The 24941-nt window shown below is 31.6% G+C and overlaps 2 protein-coding genes across 3 annotated transcripts in view; one reads left to right on the forward strand and one right to left on the reverse strand.

Moving 5' to 3' along the window:
• The window catches only part of LOC143073431 (uncharacterized), a 100350-nt gene extending 90012 nt beyond the window's left edge, over positions 1-10338 (forward strand). Inside the window, exons 92-100 of one of the 2 annotated variants that reach the window (XM_076248978.1) lie at positions 121-248; positions 506-652; positions 1020-1194; positions 2026-2201; positions 2481-2693; positions 3169-3283; positions 4084-4303; positions 7648-7849; positions 8879-9014. In XM_076248978.1, the coding sequence (XP_076105093.1) occupies positions 121-248; positions 506-652; positions 1020-1194; positions 2026-2201; positions 2481-2693; positions 3169-3283; positions 4084-4303; positions 7648-7846 (1373 nt within the window). In that variant the 3' untranslated portion in view covers positions 7847-7849; positions 8879-9014. Of the gene's footprint in view, positions 1-120; positions 249-505; positions 653-1019; positions 1195-2025; positions 2202-2480; positions 2694-3168; positions 3284-4083; positions 4304-7647; positions 7850-8878 lie in introns of both variants that reach the window. The other variant, XM_076248976.1, reaches the window with a different exon arrangement.
• Positions 10339-14283: 3945 nt separating this feature from the next.
• On the reverse strand, positions 14284-23352 carry LOC143073432 (small ribosomal subunit protein mS26-like). Its single transcript, XM_076248979.1, has 4 exons — positions 23051-23352; positions 18501-18629; positions 16235-16358; positions 14284-14479 (listed from the first exon to the last, which is right to left on the reverse strand). The coding sequence occupies exons 1-4, from the start codon at positions 23278-23280 to the stop codon at positions 14327-14329; spliced, it is 636 nt and encodes a 211-aa protein (XP_076105094.1). The 5' UTR covers positions 23281-23352; the 3' UTR covers positions 14284-14326.
• Between the last annotated feature and the right edge of the window lie 1589 nt (positions 23353-24941).

Genomic DNA, 24941 nt, shown 5'->3' on the forward strand with positions numbered 1-24941 from the left:
TGTAAAGAAAAGATACTAGATACTCTTAAGAGAATAAAAATAGAATCAATAAAAAGTCCATGAAGACATAATCATTCACATAAAAGATATCTGTTTAATATTGGATATTTAATATTTCAGGTGTCGATGTAACATCAACTATTGAAGGAACAGCTGTAAATCAAGACAACTCTCAGACAAGGAAGAAGAGACAAGCTATTGACCCGTTGTCAGGTCTAGATGTTGATTATACTTACATCGTTCCAGAGGTTAGTATCTAAAGTTTATAATGATATCTTTATCATTGGCTTAATGCAATTAGATATTCTTACAAAAAAAATCACTAATTATTTAGTCATGTCATTGCAAGTGTTAATATTAAAAAGACTGGTGTATATTTTATCTAATATACTCTCACTATATAATAGTCTATACCTGTTGAAAACACCTTCTACGAAATAATTTGAAGACATATATTCCACATAAAGGATAATGACTATAGAATCAAACTTTATTCTATTTTTAGGCTACATGGTCTAACAACTGGAATGAGACTTCAGCCAGACAGCATTGTCAGAACCTATTGACCGGGTCAGATCTTGGACAGCTCTGTACTGCTGCCACAGGATACATCTTCCAAGCAGAAGTTGAGGCTTGTACTCAAAATATCAAGGTACTATTTCTTTCATTTGTAACTGAAGGTACAGTTAGAATGAAATTTTCAAAATGTATTAATTTTGTTTGCCCTTTTATGGTATCAATAAAACAAATTAAAGTTAGCAATATTATTTTGACATGAGTAAACATTACATTTGTTTACATTTTACACCTTGTTTTTGCTCAGTATATTGACAAATATAATGCCTACCCATGTTAGAATGAACATAGAGTACAGCATGAAAGAATTGTTTCTTAATTTTAAATTTGTGGGGAAAAAATTTGCCTGGTTATTAACTTTGATACTGTTTTAAACCATGTGTTATCAGCTTCATTTTCAAATTGGATAGATGCTGTATAGATTAATGTATGATTATTTACAGATAAATGGCCACACCAATTCCTTAGGGTCATATGTAGAAGCCATGAAATCTAAATGTGTAGCTGAGGTTGATAAGAACCTACCAAGTCTGTCAACAGATCCAGCATTACTGGCTACTATCCTCAGTCATACCTGTCCAAATGATTGTTCAACTCAGGGAACATGTACAGATCAAGGTATGTTGTTATAGGGGTAGGGTAACTTGAGTGGGGTATGTTTAAAAATTAAGCTATACTGGCCTCAACTGTCAATTAAACTTGTCAAAATGGAAGAGGATGTTCCATTATGTTGTGTTAAAAAATTTGGTTTTCTATGAAAGAAATCATTTTGAAATAAAAACATTCTTGAAACCTTTTTATGCCCCACCTACGATAGTAGAGGGGCATTATGTTTTCTGGTCTGTGCCTCCGTTCGTTCGTCCGTTCGTTCATTCGACCGACTTCAGGTTAAAGTTTTTGGTCAAGGTAGTTTTTGATGAAGTTGAAGTCCAATCCACTTGAAACTTAGTACACATGTTCCCCATGATATGATCTTTCTAATTTTAATGCCAAATTATAGTTTTGACCCCAATTTCATGGTCAACTGAACATAGAAAATGAAAATGCGAAGTTCAGGTTAAAGTTTTTGGTCAAGGTAGTTTTTGATGAAGTTAATGTCACAACTACTTGAAACTTAGTACACATGTTCCCTATGATATGATCTTTCTAATTTTAATTCCAAATTAAAGTTTTGACCCCAATTTCACGGTCCACTGAACATGGAAAATTATAGTGTGAGTGGGGCATCAGTGTACTATGGACACATTCTTGTTTTTAAATTATTTTTTGAAAATAAATTAGAATTTTCGAAAACACGTTACTTAAATGGAAACTCTATTGATAAAACATTCTCACTTCAAATTCTTTCTCTTTAGAAACTTTTATACCTGCTACGATGATTGGATAACAGCAGACTGTTTAGTTAATGGAAATGCTAAACCATGAGTTATCTTCTTTTTTTCTTTTTAGGAACTTGTACCTGCTATGGTGATTGGGTATCAGCAGATTGTTCTGTCAGTAGATATGCTGAACCAACACTTATCTCCCTTAGAGATGGGGATGTATGTGATTCCAATTCTTGCAACAGTGTATTTGTACTGGGACAAAATTTCATCGAGCAGGCTTCACTGTCTTGTCATTACCAGGTATGATGAGGAATTATCTCCCTTTGTATTTATTGTTTATTCAAAATGAGTGAAAAAAAAAGGTTTTGTTTAATATGATAGCTTTTTACTTTTAAAATATGCCGCATTTATATAAATTTCTAAGGCAATCATATATAGAGTTACATGTATTACAATTTACATTAATACATTTGTTTCGAAATCAGACAGCTAGTCTAAACTATTTATACTCCATCTACTGTTTGACATGTTGTTAGCATAGAGAATTAAATTAAATTTTCTTTTTCATTTTGCTTTCAGTCACAAGGTGATCAACCAATAAAAGTTTCAGCCCAGTTTATAACCAGTTCTATGGTACAGTGTCAAGCTTTGCCAGTAGTGTCAGCATACAAGCAAATGACCATCTCTGTAACTAACAGTGGTGACCTTCAGAAAGCTACTGGTACCCTTGGACTAGCTGTGTATCATCCAGGATGTTACAGCTGTGCTAGCTATTCAACTTGTCAACAATTGGTAGGTTTCTGCTCACCTTGACATAGGGTATTTGAAGGAGCTTGCTCATCCTTGTAATGGTCACTTTTCGCTGGAGTGGACCCTTACTATATATTTATATATTTTTGTTGTTCCTATCTCTAAAAATCTAAAAGAAAAAAAATCTACTTTTTAAATGAATTTTCTTTAAAGCTTGATTGATTAGAATAAATGAGAACCTCAGAACAGTGATATGTGTAGAGAGGTCAGATAGCTCTGGCATGGATGAAGAAAATAAACAATGTTTTTAATAATTCAGTTCTGTTAAAAAAATATATATTGTATCTGATTTTTCTCTCAGTTAAATCATATTTAAAAAGAGAGAATGCAACTAAAAATGCAGAAGATTCTAAAGAATATGCAAAATGTCTTTTTTCATAATTCATAAACTACTCCTGAAAACAAAATTACCAGCCCTTTGATTGATTAAAGTAATTTACATAATTTGAATTTGCAGACTACTGGTTGTATGTTAGGTGGTGTCTGTTATCATGGAAATTCTGTGAATCCAGGGAACTCTTGTCAGAGATGTATACCAGAAATATCCGTTAACGCATGGACAAATGTTATAGGTAAATTTCATACATTTAAGAATCGTGTCACCTTCTCTGTTAAAGTTTCCTGAACAATAAGAAGAAAAGAAATATTTAGAACATTAATTGTGAAGAAATATATTTTGAGTTTATTAAAGGGAGATAATTTCTTATAATATAGGTGTCAATGTTTATTTTATAATAAACATTTAACATTTCCATTTGATTCATTATTATTCCTATGGTATCAATCTTCTTTGTTTTTGGTAAAGAAAAACCACAAATTTACATGTTTAAGGAATATCAATTTTCTTTAACTTGTTTATAAATATGTGCAAAACCATGAAATCATATATCCACAAAAAATGACATATTCCTCATACCATTAAAATTGGTACCCACTAAAATAACTGAATCCACAGTACATAATGAATGATTACAATAATAGTAAAGAATACAATAAGAGTAAAGACTTGCGTTTCCGTATACAATGTTTGCTGTTTTTTTGGTAAAAGCACAGATAATTGCTATTAAACCAGTGTTATGATATTAAAATTTTATAATATACATCTACATCAAAATGTGATCAAGTGTATGGACTTGATGTTGACCACTTGATTTCTTTGCTTGTTTTTGTTTGTGGGTTGCTATCTCATTATTTGTGTAAACCTTACATCTCTATTTACTAAGGTTTCATTCCTGTGTGTTCAGACAAATTTCTGATGATGATTTTTAAGGTAGACAATAACTGTAGTATGTATGTTGAAACACTGACCTGTTGCAAGTATAACTGTCAAACTTAATTATAGAGGACATAATATATTCATTGTATATTGTAGGCGGTAGCTGTGTAGGTTACCTTAGTACACCAGAACCTCCAACTACACCACCAACTACACCTTCAGCTGGAGGTAGTACCCAGGCCCCAGCAGGTAATAAGGAGGAAGATACAGCTGATGATGAGAATGACAGAGTGGTATACATTGTACTTGGTTGTCTAGCCGGAGGATTTGCTCTCATCTCACTCTTCCTAGCCTGTAAAGTCTGTACCAGTAAAGAGTAAGTATTAAGCAACTTGTCTTGACAAAACATTTATTTTCATATTATAGATCAGAGTCAGAGCTATGAATCAGGATGTTTCTTCTACATTTTTTGCTTTGATTTTGGCTTTAAGCATTGGCTTAAATCATTGTTTAATTTCTAAAGTCCAATAGATCATATGGAGGACTACAAATGTCACCTTTTTTCACAATTTCTCTCACAATTCAGTATATAACATTGAGAATGGAAATGGGGAATGTGTCAAAGGGACAACAATCCAATCATAGAGCAGACAACAGCCGAAGGCCACCAATGGATCTTCAATGCAGTGAGAAACTCCCGCACCCAGAGGAGTTCTTTGGCTGGCCCCTAAACAAATATGTTACTAGTTCAATGATAATGGACGTCATACTAAACTTTGAATTATATTTATTTTGAATTAGTTAGTGAAAAAAGATTAACTTAGTGTACTGAACAGGCAAGTTTTGCCAACTACTATCAGCTAATATTGTCAAGGTTTTGGTTTGGGAAACCCCCAGTATCACATAAAAGAAAAATTTAAATTTGCAGGTGTGTATCTTCATGTCCAGTTGAATTATCTTTGTAAGTTTGGTTGAAAGCTGTTTTCAAGAAGTTTCAAATAAACAAACAGAAATTGTTTTGTCCATGCTTAGTATGGGAATCTTTAATCTACTAAACCTTGATCAAATGAGGCTTAAATAAATCGTTGTTTAGAGTACTCTTACAAAATGGTGCACGATAGTTTCCTTTAATTATTGCTGTTTTACATTTGTTCAAATTGAGTCATATTTATACCAGCCATACAGGCCCTTTTAAAACTGTAGTTTGTTTATTGTTGAAGAAGTTCAAATCAAATGAAAAATTATATCAAAAGTATAGTCTTTTCTTCTGATTCAAGATTTAAGGTAAGGTAAAACACATATATCTTGTGATAATATTATAATGTTGTTATGCATGACTTGAAATATGTAATAAAACCTATAAAACTTATGTATTTAAATATATATATATATATATATTATTATTTTCCGTAATATACCATTATTTATGCTTTATTATCCCCTGGATATTTATCAAAAGGCTTATAATTTATGTTTAAAAATAAGGAGATGTGTTTTAATAGCCAATTCACCATTTCAGAATCTAATGCATTCTGGGTAATATTTTCAAAACCGTACATGAGATTGGTTTGAAACGTCACAACATATTTTTCATTTTGGTGTTAGAACAATGAAATTACCAACATTCCTTTAGATTCTGAAAAGGTGAATTAGACAACTATCCAACTATCCACAAAAGATTGAAAGACCTGATGATATGAAAGGACACCATACTGCCATTTAAAATAAGCAGAATTGTCTGACACTCCATTTACATGTAGTGGAGATGATGACTGAACTTTGATCAATATTATAAGAGAACAGGATGAAAGTCATAGTTTAATGACAAATACAATTTTTTACCATACCACATCAAAATTGTCAATTCTTTTTCATAAGTGAAAAAATATAGAAAGAGCCAAGGATACTTTTCAGAACAAAGAACAAGTTGCCTGTTTTAGAAACTAAATTATGAAAACAGAAACTTGAACATGCACACACACACATACATCTAAACAGAATATAATGAAATTCTGGTTTTATCAAAAATATTGATATCGATAAGATTTACGGTTCTTATTAAATGTTTGTATGAATATTAATATGTTGTATATATAATTATAGAATTGCATGATTAAACAAACAATATTTGATTAAAATTGCATGATTGGTGAATGATATTAACATATGTTACATAGGTTATTTACTTTCACACTACATTAACATATGGCAGACAATCATTGCATTATATTTATTTATAGCAAAAAAAATCCTGTTATACTGCAGAAAATCAAATTTATCAATAGTCAGCACAAACAGAGCTTTTTTTATGAGGGATTCATGCAGTCATATCATATACACATGTACATTGCCATTTTACTTGACAGAAATTTGTGTGACTAATTTGTTTTTCTTGGAGCTTATTTTGATTTCCTTTTATGAAATTAAATCTGATCAATGATAGTTATCTCCCCTAGTGTCAATGTCAGATCTTTAATCCTCAGTTCAATTAGAAGTTGTTTTATAACTTTGTGTTTTCTCCATTAAAAAATGCATTCAATGAAACTTCTAGATGTCTATTTCTTAGGGGAAATTTATTGGTTGTCCAAAAAACTATTAAAAACGCATTCAATGAAACCTTTAGATGTCTATTTCTTAGGGGAAATTTATTGGTTCTCCAAAAAACTATTAAAAACGCATTCAATGAAACCTTTAGATGTCTATTTCTTGGGGGAAATTTATTGGTTCTCCAAAAAACTATTAAAAACGCATTCAATGAAACCTTTAGATGTCTATTTCTTGGGGGAAAGGAGTAGGTCCGGTAAGGACCGATTTTGTCCTCAAATTTCAGGTTCATCTGACGAAAGATTTTGACCACTTTTTAAACACTTAAGTGTCTATTTCATTTGAATCAATTAGTTTATGTGAAAGATTTTAACTGATTTAGTCATTAAAAACGATCCGATTCAAGCTTAAATATGAAAAATCTACCAAATATGCCGCAAAATGTCACTTTCCAGATGGTTTTTGTCAAAAATGAAAGTGGCCGCATCCGTGTTCATCCTCAACCTTTATATATGTTATGTATTATCATAAAATACAACTTACATTTCAATATTAAGGATGAACTCGAATGCGGCCACTTTTGTTTTACACGAAAACCGTCTAAAATTTAACTAAAATGCTAGAATTGTGAAGATTTCAGTAATTTAGCATGACTTAATGGTGCTAGTACCCGATATATGTGCATTGTATTGTCAAAAACAGCCCATATTTATGTAGCAGAAGCTTTCTACTGTCCAATAAATAACTAAACGTTTACATTTTAACAATTTTGTAAAACTGCTATATTTTGGGGCCAAAAAGGGGTCTTACCGGACCTACGCCTTTGTTAGTTGTCCAAAAAACACAAAGTACCCTAGGATAAACTTATGCTAGTACATTTGCTTTGATTACAAAACTATATACTTACCAATTGCTTTTTAATAGCTTTATAGAAAGGAGGTGCACCAATGGTCCTTTATAAAATTTGATATATTACAAAATCATGTAATGGCTTTTTAATTTATCACTATGGGCAGAGCTTTAACAGTATTATAATAGTAAAATGGCATGTCATACATGTGTGCTTCATTATCTCTATACCCTCTCTCTCTTTGCGTGCTTCACTTCATATTTATTATATTACTTTTTATTATTTCAAAATTGCGCCTTTTTCTGTATTATCTTATTTTTTTCTAGGGCAGAAATTAAGAGAAAATCTCCGAGCTACTCACCTTCTGCCTCCGATTCTGCTAGTAACAAAGACTATGACAATGCTCGTGCTTTTGATAACCTGGGGTACAGTTACTCTCAGCCTTACGCTGAGAAACAACCAGCAGTAGACGATTTACCGCCACCCACTAATATCATTGTCGATGAAGAACGGTCACATTTATAAAATGTAAATAAATTATTACATCTTATATTCTTATATTCCAGAATCAAGTATTTATTTCTGACCCTCATTTTGATGTCTTTCCACAAACAAAAAAATAGTTTCAGTGCACATAAAGAAAAAAAAATGGAACTTAAGCAATCTTGTATCTTACTAGCAATTTATCATACTTGCATACTAACAAGTATAATTTGTTTTCCTTTTATTTTTAAGGTGAAATATTAAAATGAAATTATGGAAACAAAAAATTATGATTTTCAAGAGCACCTGTTCAATGTTGGGAAAGAAAGTCATGATATAATTAAATTATCAGAATTCTTCCCCACTGGAGTGTTTTTTGCAAGCAAACATTTTATTGGAACTATAAAACCTTCATCATTTAATTTCCCGATCTGTTTTCTGTAGATATACTTGATTTTGGGTGTAGGTTTATTTGTATAGACTACATATATATTTGTATCAAAATTTAGAAATATAACACTGTCTTAATGGAAAAAAATGGAAAAACAACAATAAATACAATGAATATCAAATAGAAAACCCATCTCGAAAACAAACCAAGAAAATTCTGCTTTCCCTCTTATTACTGCCACTTTGTTCTAGTATTCACTGTAGTGTTTGTTCACTTTGTATATATGCCTGAACACTCTCATAGTTGTGCACTCCCTATCATTGCTCATTAGTATAATAATTGACCCTTATCATGTTAATGTTGTACTATAGAATACACACACCTTCATTGTTCATCAATATATTACCATGGACCATTATTAAGATTTTGTACATAGATGGAGCCACTGATTCACCATTTGCATGAAATTTCATGTTTCACGACCCATTTGTAGTTTGACACCAAGTAACATACACAACAAGGTAATAGAAAATTTACATGTAAAAAAACTGAAATTAAAAAATTTAATTTACAGAAAACATACTTTTTTTTGGACAAAACAGAGTTGTATATGCATGAAATAAAGATATGGTGTAATTTGTATATTTTTTTCATTCAAATTCATTTATTTTTGCATTTTTTAGAAATTCAGACATTAACAGTTTAACAAAATCAAACAGATCAAGTGATTCATATCCAACTTCTACATCTAAATATGGAGACGATGACTATACATTTGTTGATCCAGCTGCAAAACGTGTGGACAGATTGGATCAGGCTTTCTCTCCTACAGATATAAATCAAGGGGCAGCTGCCAAGGACACGACCTTCACAGGAGAGAATGTTAAATCCACTGACCTAAAAACAGTTGATGTCAACAAAGATGTTTCCATAGTGATCGATGATACTAAACCAGAATCTACTTAATAATTGTATATACAAGAAAATGAATACTTTTCTATATTTTCCAGTGTTTAATTAATGTTCATTATTTATGTTTTTTTGTTGATTTACAGACATATTGTGGATTGCTATCCAATAACTGCTGAATACTTACATATTCAAATGAATGACATATTTGATTAAAATTTAACCAATTAAATTTTAAATCTTATTTTTACAGCAGACGTTGTGTTGCCCCATGAAGCAAATGATTGTATTATTACATTTCTTGTCAAAAAATAATTAAATGTCTTTCGAGAGGATCTTTTAAGTCTTATCCACTAAGGCTTACAAAATTTTTAGCCCTAAATTTAAATAAAGATTTGATTTGTATACTGTATATAATACATAATATTAATCAGAATAATTACAGTTTTATTTGTTTGTAAAACTAAAAGTATTTGTAAATCAACATGAAAAAATGTTATTTATGAGTTGGGTAAATATTTGTATATTTTGTTAAACTGTTAAGTTTTGTATAAATGACTTGACATTATATTTATACATGTATTATATAAATCAAAAACGAGAAAATCCCTAAAGAAAATCAAAGAAAAATATTCATTTTCCATAATGCTTTATATGTACCATAGAATTATATATCCATGCATAATACTATTATATTCATGTTCATTTTACCAAATTTTAAAACATGTACATTCCTCCTGCTGAGCAGGGTTTGTCTCCCCTTACAAGACATTTGTTTATATAAGTAATGTCTCTAACTTGTAATCCCTGAATGATATTTTCTGTACTTCAATCCTCAGGTCAGCTTATATATATCACATCATTTTTTACTTGCTTTCTTTATATGGAATTGAAAAATTAGAAAAAGGTTATGAGATTGTAAAAGGCAAAATTTTCAATAAACTTCGTATAGCATATATTTGTACATCAAATTGGTGCTTTCTAATTGAAGTTTTTTTTTTTTTTTAAAAGGGTAAATATTGTTTCAAATTTTCTCATTTTATAAAATGTATTTTGTTTTTTTTCTTTTGAAGAAAAATGATATATAAAGTCATTTTATGTTTTTATTTATCTTGCAGTCATGTGGAATTCAAAACATTTAAACAGGGTCTGTTTTATAGTTGTTTTTTATATCTGTTTTCATACTTTTATATTTATATATCTACACTCATTAATAAAAGAACATCATTAGAAATGATTTCCTTCTTCCACTGTAATTGCTAACAGTATGAATTACTACAAGTATAAAAAAACTTAACTTGATCCATTAAAATTAAGTCAACGTCAGTTTTAACCAAACAAGAAATGCATAATAAAATTGAGAATGGAAATGGGGAATGTGCCAAAGAGACAACAACCCGACCATAGAGCAGACAACGGCAGAAGGTCACCAACAGGTCTTCAATGCAACGAGAAATTCTCGCACCTGGAGGTGTCCTTCAGCTGGCCCCTAAACAAATATATACTGGTTCAGTAATAATGAACACCATACTAAACTCCGAATTGTACACAAGAAACTAAAAGTTAAAATAATACAAGACTAACAAAGGCCAGAGGCTTCTGACTTGGGACAGGTGCAAAATTGCGTCGGGGTTAAACATGTTTGTGAGATCTCAACCCTCTCCTTATACCTCTATCCAATGCAGAAAAGTACACATTACAATCATTCATTACACTGAATATATTTGGCCTATTGCTTATAGTATCTAAGAAAAAAACTTAAACATGAAAACTAAAGATTGGCCTATCAACCATGAAGGTCAGTTGATACCTGCCAGACAGACATTTACACCTAACAATCCTGCCATACAACATATATAGTTGACCTTTTGCTTATAGTTAGAGAAACAGACAAAAACACCAAAACTTAACACTGAGCAAGGAACTGTGAAAAATGAGGTCCAGGTCAAATAAAACCTGTGAGACTGACATATACATCATAAAATATTTCCATACACCAAATATATTTGACCTATTGCATAAAGTACTAAAACTGAATCAGAATAATTCAGTCCCTACTTGTAATCAAACTCTCCTACTTGCGAGGGCCTGATTTCCATACACTATTAAAAACTTCATGAATCCTGTATTTTAATTGGTGCCCTGAGATTGATTGATTAATGATTTTATATTGTCAATGCATTTAGGTGAGCTAAAAATTAATACTACAAAAATTTTGAAAAACTTTTTTCGAAGTAGTCATTGAACCATGAAAATGAGGTTAAGGACAATGGACATATGACAGGAACAGAAACTTCATAACATAAGTCATCTATATACAAAGTATGAAGCATACAGGTCTTCCAACTTCTAAAATCAAATTTTAGCTAACACCACCACTGGATCCCTATTCCTATGTTGAGCTTTCTGCGACAAAAGTCAAAGGCTTGACAAAAACTAGTTTAAAATTGACCAGGCGCACACAAGTAGCCTTTCTAATGGATAAGAGATTGTTGTAGAATAAAATGAAACTTTAAGAAGGTTTTTAATAAGAATCAAATAAATAAAATGCTCCTTCAAAAAAAAAATACATGTCATATAAATATTGCCTAAAATATGGCTTATAAAATTCCGAAAGATTTAGGACATTTAAACCTGATTTTATTCCAAATGAAAGGTACTTTACAAGTAACTCACTGTAGACAATTCCAGGAACTGTGTCAAGGTAACTTTCAAGTACCTCACTTTTACCAATTCATACATTCAAATTAGTGAACAACCTTTGAAAAATGAATTTTAATTTGACTGTTTAAGTCTTGTAACTCTAAAAAGACAAACCAAAAAGAAAAAGTTTGAAATCAGGAGGCAGCAGTTTGACAAATTTGTGTAGAGTCCAATTTGAAGAATTTACTGATAAAATAGCAACTGTTTTTTAGCTCATCTGGCCCAAAGGGCCAAGTGAGCTTTTCTCATCACTTGGCGTCCGGCGTCGTCCGGCGTTGTCATTAACTTTTACAAAAATCTTCTCCTCTGAAACTACTGGGCCAAATTTAACCAAACTTACCCAAAATCATCATTGGGGTATCTAGTTTAAAAATGGTGTGGCGTGACCCGGCCAACCAACCAAGATGGCCGCCACGGCTAAAAATAGAACATAGGAGTAAAATGCAGTTTTTGGCTTATTACTCAAAAACCAAAGCATTTAGAGGAAATCTGACAGGAGTAAAAATGTTTATTAGGTCAAGATCTATCTGCCCTGAAATTTTCAGATGAATCGGTCAACCCGTTGTTGGGTTGCTGCCCCTGAATTGGTAATTTTGAGGAAATTTTGCTGTTTTTGGTTATTATCTTGAATATTAATATAGATAGAGATAAATTGAAACAGCAATAATGTTCGGCAAAGTTAGATTTACAAATAAGTCAACATGACCGAAATGGTCAGTTGACCCCTTTAAGAGTTATTGCCCTTTATAGTCAATTTTTAACAATTTTTAAAAATCTAAGTAATCTTTTACAAAAATCTTCTCCTCTGAAACTAATGGGCCAAATTAATCCAAACTTGGCCACAATCATCTTTGGGGTATCTAGTTTTAAAAATGTGTGGCTTGACCCGGTCAACCAACCAATATGGCCATCACGGCTAAAAATAGATTATAGGGGTAAAATGCAGTTTTTGGCTTATAACTCAAAAACCAAAACATTTAGAGGAAATCTGACATGAGGTAAAATTTTTATCAGGTCAAGATCTATCTGCCCTGAAATTTTCAAATGAATCGGTCAACCCCGTTGTTGGGTTGCTGCCCCTGAATTGGTAATTTTGAGGAAATTTTGCTGTTTTTGGTTATTATCTTGAATATTATTATAGATAAAGATAAACTGTAAACAGCAATAATGTTCATCAAAGTAAGATTTACAAATAAGTCAACATGACCGAAATGATCAGTTGACCCCTTTAGGAGTTATTGCCCTTTATAGTAAATTTTTTAACCATTTTTAATAAATCTTAGTTACCTTTTACAAAAATCTTCTCCTCTGAAACTACTGGGCTATATTAATTCAAACTTGGCCACAATCATCTTTAGGGTATCTTGTTTGAAAAATGTGTCCGATGACCTGGCCATCCAACCAAGATGGCCACCACGGCTAAAAATAGAACAGGGGTAAAATGTAGATTTTGGCTTATAACTCTGAAACCAAATCATTTAGAGCAAATCTGACAAGGAGTTAAATTGTTAATCAAGTCAATATATATCTGCCCTGAAATATTCAAATGAATTGGACAACCGGTTGTTGGGTTGCTGCCCTCCAATTGGTAATTTTTAAAGAAATTTTGCCGTTTTTGGTTATTATCTTGAATACTATTATAGATAGTGATAAACTGTAAACAGCGATAATGTTCAGCAAAGTAAGATCTACAAATAAGTCAACATGACCTTAATGGTCAATTGACCCCTTAAGGAGTTATTTACCTTTATAGTCAATTTTTAACAATTTTCATTAATTTGGTAAATTTATGTAAATTTTTACCAAATATTTTTCTCTATTACTAATGGGCAAAGTTCATTATAGATATAATTGTAAGAAGCAAGAACGTTCAGTAAAGTAAGAACTTCAAACACATCACCATCACCAAAATACAATTTTGTCATGAATCCATTTGTGTACTTTGTTTAATATGCACATAGACCAAGGTGAGCGACACAGGCTCTTTAGAGCCTCTAGTTTTACTTTGGTTTTTTTTGGGACTTTGATGTTCATGTACAGTAGTTTTTTTGTGTCATGATCAATACACTGTATCCTTTCTTTTCCACTTCCTAAATAGTGGTGGATCAAGAAATTTTCATAAGTAGGTGCCCACTGACTGCCTAAGGGGGGGCCGGTTCAGGTCATGCTTCAGTGATTTCCTATATAATCAACCAAATATTTCCCAGAGGACTGGGCCTCCCCCTTAATCCACCTGTGCTAAATATTAGGAAGTTACATGCATTTAGCACTGATGTGAAATCTTATGGATAATTAAGTTTGGCTGACATTTGTATAGTTGTTTTGAGGATGATTGTGTAAAAGTTTTATGTTGACAAACGTCAGTATTGTTACTTTTTTTTAAAGATGGATATACCTTAAATAATAGGAGAGCTAGTAATAAATATAAAACTGTCAAGTTGTATCATCACATTTTCCTCTAAAAAAAAGAATAGCAAAATGTACAAGCTTTATTTTACATTTATAATGAATATACAGTATTATTTATCATATCTTCGTGGTCTAAATTTAGCCGTTTGATTTCCCTTTAGAACATTGCCACTGCGGTCAATAGAATATTCATAGTCCATTCGCACATCTAATATTTTTTCTATTTCTTCATCGAGATTCTCCATGGTTATAAATGTCTGTTTCTGTAATGACAAAATAAAAATAGTATAGTGAAATCCTGAGTAAAAGAATAATACTGTATGATTTAAAATTGCACATCACATGACAAAAAGAAAATTAAGATTAATTCAAACTTCCATTCATTTCAAAAGTTCCTAGCAAATGATAACGAATCGAGAGGGTTTCTTTACTTTGTTCAAGAATTTAATGTTCAATAAAATAGAACTTTCGGTTAAAATGTATTCTTTGATTAAATCTATACAGAAATTACACAATACCAGTTCATGTGCTTAATTGTAAAAAAATATATATACAAATAAACATATATATCACAAAAATTGTGGTAAAATACTGACTTTTTTAACTTGTTCAAAATGTTTTTTTGAGAAACATATTTTTATGCTAGAATTTCAACATGTTCAACAAATATAGAGTTACAAATTAAATACTCCAAACAAAACATAAAGAACCTTCTTTTGATAGGAATTAACACATTGCATACAAATTTTGGATATCAGTATAGGCAATATTGACTTAATCTAGGATATAAAAGTGTTGATGGATTTACAGACCAGGGGTGTGGAAATGCTATGCCTGACTCGCCCGACTCGTACATTTTAACACCCGGACAAGTAATTATTTCTGTCTTGGTTGCCCGTGGACAAGTAAAATAATATACAAGACAAAGTTCAAATTCAGCAAAAATATAGGATTAATTTCAAAACGTATAAAGATGTTTAATTTATGTAAAAGAAACCAATAATCAGCGAGTAAAAACATATTTTTAAGTATAAACATCAATGTTCATGACGATAAATATTACATAACTCCGGAAATAGATCGATTACCAAAATGAGTAAAAATAAGTATGAAAACCCGAGTCGCGTAATATTGCATTGGTTTTGTCCATTGACCCGGGATCGTCGATTATGTTTTATCTACTATTCACCGGAAGTGTCATTTCTTATGATTTTGAATCGAGATTCAGATTGATGAATATTTTTAAAATAAAACATCGGGCAAGCAAGACAAAAAGAATGACGAGTCTAGTCGAAAGCATGAAACGCAAACGGAGATGGTCAAGGTGTATATAAAAAAAATACGGAAGCGAGAATATCAGACATCGTGAATATCAGATTACCCCTTGGAAAGAAATTCAGATAATAAGTTTTGTTTTTGTCTTTTTTATAGATCAAAGTCAACCTTATGTGTTGTCTAAGTGGTAAATAGAAGTGTTCAACTACCAAGAAAAAAAACAAGTGTGTTAGTTGATAGAAATAATTAGTTAATCTATTATTTAGTTTCCATTTCTTCACTCACTATCCTCTAAATTTAGTATATGTAGTGTACCTACTGGCTACAATTTTTATTAAAAAACAATGCTGCAAACTTGTCCTTTACATGTCATTTCATTCAGTTGATTTGCTTTTGAGTTTCTGTCCCATTGATGTAATAAACCCATTTCCAACATTCCTAAATTTTTACACATGTATATAAACCAATTGATTTCACTGATTTGTTTGGGATGCAAAACCGTGCTAAGAATCATATATTAGCTAACAATTCTTTAAATACTACAATATTAATTTGGACCATCAGGGCAAGTAACTTTTTTTCCGGACAAGTGAAATTTACAGTTTTACTTGCCCAGGGACAAGTGCTCACAACAAATATTTCCACACCCCTGCAGACATACTGATTATCTTATGACATCCTTATAAGAAAATACAAGGGGACAAGTAAATTAAATATTGTAAGATTGTAGTATTTTATCAAACCTTTTCAAACTGTAGTCTCTGTTCTGCTTTTGTCAGCATTTTCATCATTTCTTCTTCTTTTTCCTTATCTATTTGTTTTTGGGTTTCTAACTCTATCAAATCTTCTTCAGCCTGACGTTTTTCTCTGCAGAACAAGATTTTAAAATCACATAACGAAAAGCAGGAATATCTTTTAGGGAAGAAATGTGCATTGTGTTATAAGCCTTAAAATCACATAATGAAATATGTGGAAAATCAACAGCGGCAGAACTGTACATTGTGCTACATGTGCTAACAAGCCTTAAGATAACTATCTTTATTAAGGGGGCTTGTGGGTCTAAAACATTTTTTTTAATTTAATATAGGATTTCGCTATATTTTTCTATAAAAGAACTTTATCTTATACTTAATAGAAAAATGAAATAAAAAATAGGGTCACCGTTCATTTACGCTCACAATCTGCCTTCGAAAGAAGCATACATTTTTTGTAAAAGTACTTATTTTCTGTTGAACTGATAGGAGAAAAAGAGGTAATATCGAAATAAAAAAAGAACTAAATTACAGAAATCACTAAAATTTTACAATTATTTAGTTTATGTACAGCTTATTCAAAAACAACAATAAAAAATATAGGTCACCGATGAGTTAAAAAAGATATTTCAATTTAATGCCACAAAATTGCATTTTTGCACCAAAGGGAGATAATTTGGAGCTTTTTCAATGATATCTACATTTTAAAAGTCACGGGGGGCAATCACGAAATGATTTTTGTACCATATGATAAAGTAACAACTACTAAAGGTAATTAATAAAATTTGTAATGAAAAATAAATGTTTGATTTTTTTCTAAAAATCTTATACCCGCAAGCCTCCTTTAATGTACCAAAATGGTCAATAGCAACACGTGTAAAAACTCTTGCCTCATTTGCAAAACCTCAAGTTTGTGTTTTAGTGTACCACAGTGAGTATGAGTCAGGAACCTGATGTTCAGTGGATAATGTTTGATGTGGTTCATAAGTGTTTCTCGTTTCTTTATATGGATTAGACCCTCAGTTTTTCCTGTTTGAATGGTTTAACACTAGTCAATTTTTGGACCCTTTATATCTTGCTGTTCAGTGAGAGCCAAGGCTCTGTGTTGAAGACCATACTTTTACAAATTGTGACTTGGATGGAGAGTTGTCTCATTGGCACTCATACCACATCTTCTTATAGCTACATGTACTAGCTTTAGTAAATGAAAATTAATTAGTAGACTAGTCACTAGGTAAACTCAAGATTATGTGATCATGAGTTTCCATCTCTAAAGTGTTTTATTAGTTTTATTTTGAAATGAGAAAGACAGGACCAAGGTGTAAATTGTATGAGAAAGACAGGACCAAGGTGTAAATTGTATGAGAACGACAGGACCAAGGTGTAAATTGTATGAGAAAGACAGGACCAAGGTGTAAATTGTATGAGAAAGACAGGACCAAGGTGTAAATTGTATGAGAACGACAGGACCAAGGTGTAAATTGTATGAGAACGACAGGACCAAGGTGTAAATTGTATGAGAACGACAGGACCAAGGTGTAAATTGTATGAGAACGACAGGACCAAGGTGTAAATTGTATGAGAAAGACAGGACCAAGGTGTAAATTGTATGCCATTTACAGATAACATTTTTTAAAGGTTCAACTTACTAACAGATCTTTAGAATGTTGAGTATGATAGAGTTAGTAGGTCAAGCTCCAACTTACTAACAGATCTTTAGAATGTTGAGCATGATAGAGTTAGTAGGTCAAGCTCCAACTTACTAACAGATCTTTAGAATGTTGAGCATGATAGAGTTAGAAGGTCAAGCTCCAACTTACTAACAGATCTTTAGAATGTTGAGCATGATAGAGTTAGTAGGTCAAGCTCCAACTTACTAACAGATCTTTAGAATGTTGAGCATGATAGAGTTAGTAGGTCAAGCTTCAACTTACTAACAGATCTTTAGAATGTTGAGCATGATAGAGTTAGTAGGTCAAGCTCCAACTTACTAACAGATCTTTAGAATGTTGAGCATGATAGAGTTAGTAGGTCAAGCTCCAACTTACTAACAGATCTTTAGAATGTTGAGCATGATAGAGTTAGTAGGTCAAGCTCCAACTTACTAACAGATCTGTAGAATGTTGAGCATGATAGAGTTAGTAGGTCAAGCTCCAAGTTGCACCAGCCTGAATAAAGTTGTCATCAATTCCTTTGAACTCAGGTAAAATGGTAAAATTTATCACTTATTGTACAAATGTAATATTAATACTGCTACCTTTTAACAGCTGTCTCTTTATTCCACTCTTCTGTCAATTTAACCATCTTGTCCCATCCTGCTTCTGTGTCTACTTGCTTAGACATTTCTACAGCTTCTTTCTTGTCAATCTCAGCTGCCAAGTGCATTCTAAAATATGTAAAATGCAATTATTACAATTATTGCCTTAAACTTTGAAAACTTTAAAGAACATTCAAGAAACTAAATATCATTTTGGAAGTCAGGGATAGCTAAGTGACAGATTGGAAAGCAATTTCTTCCACAAACATAATTGCCCATGGCCAGTAGCATGACCCCCAATATGTGTTGACAGAAAAATGCTATTATAACAAGATGATGCAGGCAAGCAAGTACCAGGTAAACATGGTAAACAAATTTATAACATGAATATTAAATTAATGACGATCACACACAAACCCAATATGAATATTTATCTTACCTCCCATACATTTCTAGGAATATGGTTGGTTAAAAGCAACCTCGTGGAGACCCTGTATATTCCATATTAGGTTAGTATGGAGGCAGGGCTTATTTCAATACACAGTTAATAGTGGATTTACGACTTAGGCACTGTTTGATTATTTAAAAGTATTGAAAGTTCTGTTTAATATTGTTATATCAGGGTTGTAATAAATATTTATTATTTACTTCAGTTTTTTAGTGCAGACAAATTGAAGAAGGTTCTTAAAATTGAACACTTCAACACTTTAATACAGAAATAAGAAGATTTGTTATGATCGCAAATAAGACAACTTTAGTTTAAATTCAACAAATAAAGATAGTCGGCAAGATAAATTCGTTACATAGTGTACGCTCTCACCCCATATCGAATTTACTGACCCTGTATATATCATATTAGGTCACTAACACACAATGTAACTAATAATCTTCTTTTGTATTGTCCTACATGCTGAGTCAAAATATAAGGTCACTTGAAGGTGGTCTTAAGGTTACAGTCTGTAAGAAAGTCATTCTTCCAAGACCAAAGCATATTTTGACTCGAACATACAACCAGCAAAAAACAATTTTAAGACAATATTACAGGGACTTCAATGGCTGAAAATCTAGCCATGTAGAAACTTTCACCAGGACAAGTCCCAATATCTGAATGCAATGATCAGAATTACAAATGTAATTTTATTTTATAGGCTGTCAGATGTACATGTACATGATATATTGTTTTTTTTCTAATATAAGCCTTCTTCAAACTCTGTGAGTACACATCATGGTTATATGAATTGTTTTGCTAATAAAAGAAGTCAATAATACATTACTATCAGTGGGAAAATATTTAGCATAGAGGCCCAATCTGTGGTACTTAAAGGGATAATTCGCGATTTTTCACTTTTCATCTTATTATGTTCATAATACCATAAAAAACATATTCACCAAGTTTTATTTTGATATGAAATCTAATAAAGAAGAAAATTGGGAATTATTAATTTTATTTTTTGAAACTTCCTGACTTATGTGACGTAGTTTAAGTCTTTGATGCATGCCGGGAGTGAAAATATCTCATTTAAGTCTTGTTCGTTAACCATCTAATAACGCGATTTAAAGCGCATCGACGACTTTTGGTGTAGCTATTAACCAACGAAAAATAAGTGATAGCCATGCAACTTTTAAAATAAGATCGTGTGGATTTTTTAAAACGAATTTTAATAAAAAAAGTAAATCATACAATAGAACATTTTTATGATTTTTTTTCTAAAAATACTTTAAACAAACATACGAAACTGACATGATCGATAGTGTATTAAAAATACATGTTTGTATTCTGACCTTTTTGCTTCATTCCAGCAATCATTTTCACTTGCTTGTACGGTGGAAACAATAAAATGTGTATTGTTTTGTGACACCTAAAGAATGTGAAATGCGTAGTTTAACTCAAGGTAATTAAAAGATTAGCATTATGTAATTCTAATCTTTTGATCCTCATTCAGTGAATTCTAGGCGTCACGGTTCACTGGCATTTCAGGTGTGAACAACATTTCGTATCAATTGTAAACGGGAGTCAGACAAAGTTTCAGACACATGAATGTAAAAAAAAAAATTAAAATTAATTAACGGGAATAATAAGATCGCACAATAACTGAATAGCTGTATATTTTTATATTTTGCATAAGATCACTTTTAATGAATTATGACTTTTGATTACTTTAGTAACGATAAAATACTGAATTATTTTAATTGAAGAATTTATAAATAAAAATAGCCTTCTAAACACGAGTTTATGAACTAAAAATTGTACTATTTCAAATTAGGAACGGCAGCCTTAAATATTTCAAACAGATCATTAACAATTGCAATTATATAATTTAGTCCATCCAAAGTGATCTTTAATTACCTATTTAGGAATTAAACTGCTCATCAAAATATTTTAAATCTCACAACACATGAATACTTCAGATATTTGAAAAAAGATGTTTTAAAAGATTGACAGGAAATTAAAGGATCTAATTGGAATGGAATCAACAAATTACGAACAGATATGCTTTTCAAGTGTGAAAAACATCAACAAAATTTATACATAATCGGGAATGTCCTTCTTAAAATACTCTTTGTCTCACACCGTAACTATATATAATACTTTAGCTATTTGACCAACGATGTATTAAAAAAAAATGAACGAATTAAATGTCATCTTTCCCTATTTTTTAATGTAATTATAAGTCTGTTTCAACTGGCAAGAATACCACTAAAACGGACAAGCAGTTTATTCTTTAAATTGCTGTCATTGAATATCAAGAGAGAAAATAAATCCCGAAATTGATTTGAAACTTTGATACTCTATAGTTTTCCTGGAAAATATTCACATCCCTCGGTATTAGTGTACTTCCAGTTGCGTATATATTACATGCATGTCGGAGCAATTGTGATGATGGCGAATTTCTTCCTTTTTTCGAGAACAATCTAATTGATATATAAATGTCCATAACTTCGATGAGCCAAATAAAGTTATATATCGACCTGTATTTAAATCTCTTCTTCTTCTTCTTTTGGTATACCAAGGATTTGTACTATACAAATCCTTGGGTATACTATAGTCTAGATCGTCATTTGATGATTACATACTGTTGGCATACGTGGACTTGTCATTTTACAAAACTTTTACCCCAATTTACGCAAAATGTATGTTTCTTTCTTATGTTCTATGTATACATGTATATGTTTTAATTTGCTCTATAGGTCCGTAACTTATAATCCAGGCGTATATACGAATGGTCGACAAGTGCGTACATTTTTTTAAATCAATATTTCTGGCCTTCACCATTGACAACGGGTATATATTACATTTTACCAAATTTACCCTTGGAAAAAATACGTATATAGATTTTTATTTCATCAAATCTGTTTGGGTTTTTTTTGGTATTATTTATATTTTTATAAATAATTTTCTTTTCACCAGAAATGTTATTCATAAACAAGCGTATGAGTTTAGTAATATCACTTTCGGACACGCAAGATAGAGATGTATATTATACACCTAATAGTTCAAAATGGAAAGTTATAAGTTATCGGCCGTGTACACTTATCAATACACTAAGAAGTGAAACGATGCATGAATTTGCAAACTCGAGAGGAAATCGCTTGAATACCTGGACGTGTCACCTCACACCCCCTACAATATCTTTGGGAGTAATACCTTTAGCCATGCGGGTGATCAGTGGAGCGAAGATCCTAATTTATTTGAATAAAGTTTATTACATAAAAGAATTATGAACTAATTAGATTTCCGAAAACAATTCAAGTTTCACGGAAGACTTATTTATGATTTGAAATTTTGACTTTTTCACTATTAAATTCCTATATTATCAGTCTAAAAATAACAGATCATGGTTATTTAAAAAGAAAAGAAGAAAATTTTCCGTATCAAGTAAGTTAACTAGTTAACTAGTCGGATAAAACAACCGTACAATTGACGAGATATCGACACTCAATTACGACTACATCGGGTTACTGTAGTTTTGGTCCTTAGACATATCGTGACTGCAAATCGGAGAAGGTGACAAAATGGCTGACAGCAGAGAATTGATACTCTAAATTTAAAATCGATGGTGATCTCTTATCTAGCAGAATAAAACTTTAATATCTATGAATTTGAGCATTTTTACACAGAATAAACATAATATCAATTTTTGATTTTTTTGCGAAGTTTCCCTTTAATTAAATACATGCAATAGATAATCTACAGATGATCATTATAAAACAGGTCATAGTCTGCACATACACTGTACATCCTTCGAATTCTGTACACAAGACATATACAGTAATATGATACCACCTGCATGGGGGTTTCACAGATAATTGATCAGTGGCAGATCCAGGAGGAGGGTTCCCGGGGTTGCAACCCCCTTTTTTTTGGACGATCAATGCATTTGAATGGGGACATATAGTTGGAACACCCCCCCTTCTGTCCTGGATTGGGACCCCCCCCTTTTTAAAATGGCTGGATCCACCCCTGATTGACTGATGTTTACTAAATGTCCAGCGACAAATATTTCATGCATGTTCAGGACAACCTCACAGTTGAAAGACAAACAAATAACCTTATCGCTTCAACAGTGTTTCTATATTCTTGGTATCTCCATTTCAGTTCTTCATATTCAACTGGATCTATGGGCGTTGGTTCTCTAACATAAAACTCTTTGCTAGCTGCTTTCGGTACCCATCTTGGTTTTCTATAACGAACGGAATTTAAACAAGGCAGAACACTTGCTGTTGGTTTTATAGTCATCAGCTTCAGTATTTGAGACTGAGCAAGCTTTAAAACTGCCATATTTTGCTATTCTAAAGGTCGAAAGGATTTTTTTCACATTTCCATGGGGGCCGCCATTAAGGATATTATAAATTAGTGAGCACAATCCCGTGTATGTCTTGGAGAAATCTGCGATCCGTGCAAAGGTGATTAGTTGCATATGTTATATATATCCTAAATTTTCTGATGATATTTATTCTAATAATTGTCCTTTTCTAGATTTTAAAATTTCAGTTTCACATGTAAAAAATAAACAGCTGCGCCATGAGCGCATGATAAGCCCGACGTCTTGTGTGGAATTGATTGATTGTTGGTTGCTTGTCTTGTGTGGAAATTTTATGCAATAATCATAAATAGTTTCTGAGAAAGTTTTAAGCAATAACCATATATTGTTTTTTTAGACACGGGGTGGGGGGGGGGGACATGTGAAACCCCCAACCCTGTTTTTTTTTCACAAAAAAACTAAATATCACTAAAATAAAATTTTGAATCTAAACCAAAAAGTATACAGATCTTTAGATTAATATAACAAAAAAGTGTGTAAAGTTTTAAGCAAAAATCATAAATTATTTTTGAGATACGGCGTAACATGTGAAAAAAACCTCCCCTGTTTAACAAAATACTCAATAACTCAAAAATAACAATTTTGAATCACTGTCACCAAAAAGTATACAGATCTTAAAATTAATATAACAAAGAAGTGTGTAAAGTTTTAAGCAATAATCATAAATTGTTTTTGAGAAACGGTACATGTAAAAAAACCTCCCCCTTTTTTTACAAAATACTCAATAACTCAAAAATGAAATTTTGAATCATCACCAAAAGGTATACAGATCTTTAGATTAATATATCAAAGACATGTGTAAAGTTTTAAGCAATAATCATAAATCGTTTTTGAGATATGGCTCGACATGTAAAAAAAAAACTCCCCCTTTTTACAAAATACTCAATAACTCAAAAATGAAATTTTGAATCATCACCAAAAGTATACAGATATTAAGATTAATATAACTAAGAAGTCTTTAAAGTTTTAAGCCATAATCAAGAATCGTTTTTGAGATACGGTGCGACATGTGAAACTAGAGGCTCTAAAGAGCCTGTGTCGCTCACCTCGGTCTATGTGAATATTAAACAAAGGAAGCAGATGGATCTATTACAAAATTGTGTTTTTGGTGATGGTGATGTGTTTGTTCGTCTTACTTTACTGAACATTCTTGCTGCTTACAGTTATCTCTATCTATAATGAACTTGGCCCAGTAGTTTCAGTGGAAAATGTTAGTAAAAATTTACAAATTTTATAAAAATTGTTAAAAATTGACTATAAAGGACAATAACTCCTTAGGGTGTCAATTGACCATTTCAGTCATGTTGACTTATTTGTAAATCTTACTTTGCTGTACATTATTGCTGTTTAAAGTTTATCTCTATCTATAATAATATTCAAGATAATAACCAAAAACAGTAAAATTTCCTTAAAATTACCAATTTAGGGACAGCAACCCAACAACAGGTTGTCGGATTCATCTGAAAATTTCAGGGCAGGTAGATTTTGACCTGATAAACAATTTTACTCATGTCAGATTTGCTCTAAATGCTTTGGTTTTTGAGTTATAAGCCAAAAACTGCATTTTACCCCTATGTTCTATTTTTAGCCATGGCGGCCATCTTGGTTGGATGGCCGG

The sequence above is a fragment of the Mytilus galloprovincialis genome, chromosome 4, assembly GCF_965363235.1.
Source record: "Mytilus galloprovincialis chromosome 4, xbMytGall1.hap1.1, whole genome shotgun sequence".
NCBI lineage: Eukaryota > Metazoa > Mollusca > Bivalvia > Mytilida > Mytilidae > Mytilus > Mytilus galloprovincialis.

What these genes read in the sequence shown, in the direction of transcription:
- LOC143073432 (XM_076248979.1), bottom strand. Translation starts at nt 23,280, where the DNA reads ATGGCAGTTTTAAAGCTTGCTCAGTCTCAAATACTGAAGCTGATGACT. An exon ending in AAAGAGACAGCTGTTAAAAG is followed by an intron (nt 16,359 to 18,500) that starts GTAGCAGTATTA and finishes CTTGTTCTGCAG; the next exon opens with AGAAAAACGTCAGGCTGAAG. An exon ending in AGAGACTACAGTTTGAAAAG is followed by an intron (nt 14,480 to 16,234) that starts GTTTGATAAAAT and finishes TTGTCATTACAG; the next exon opens with AAACAGACATTTATAACCAT.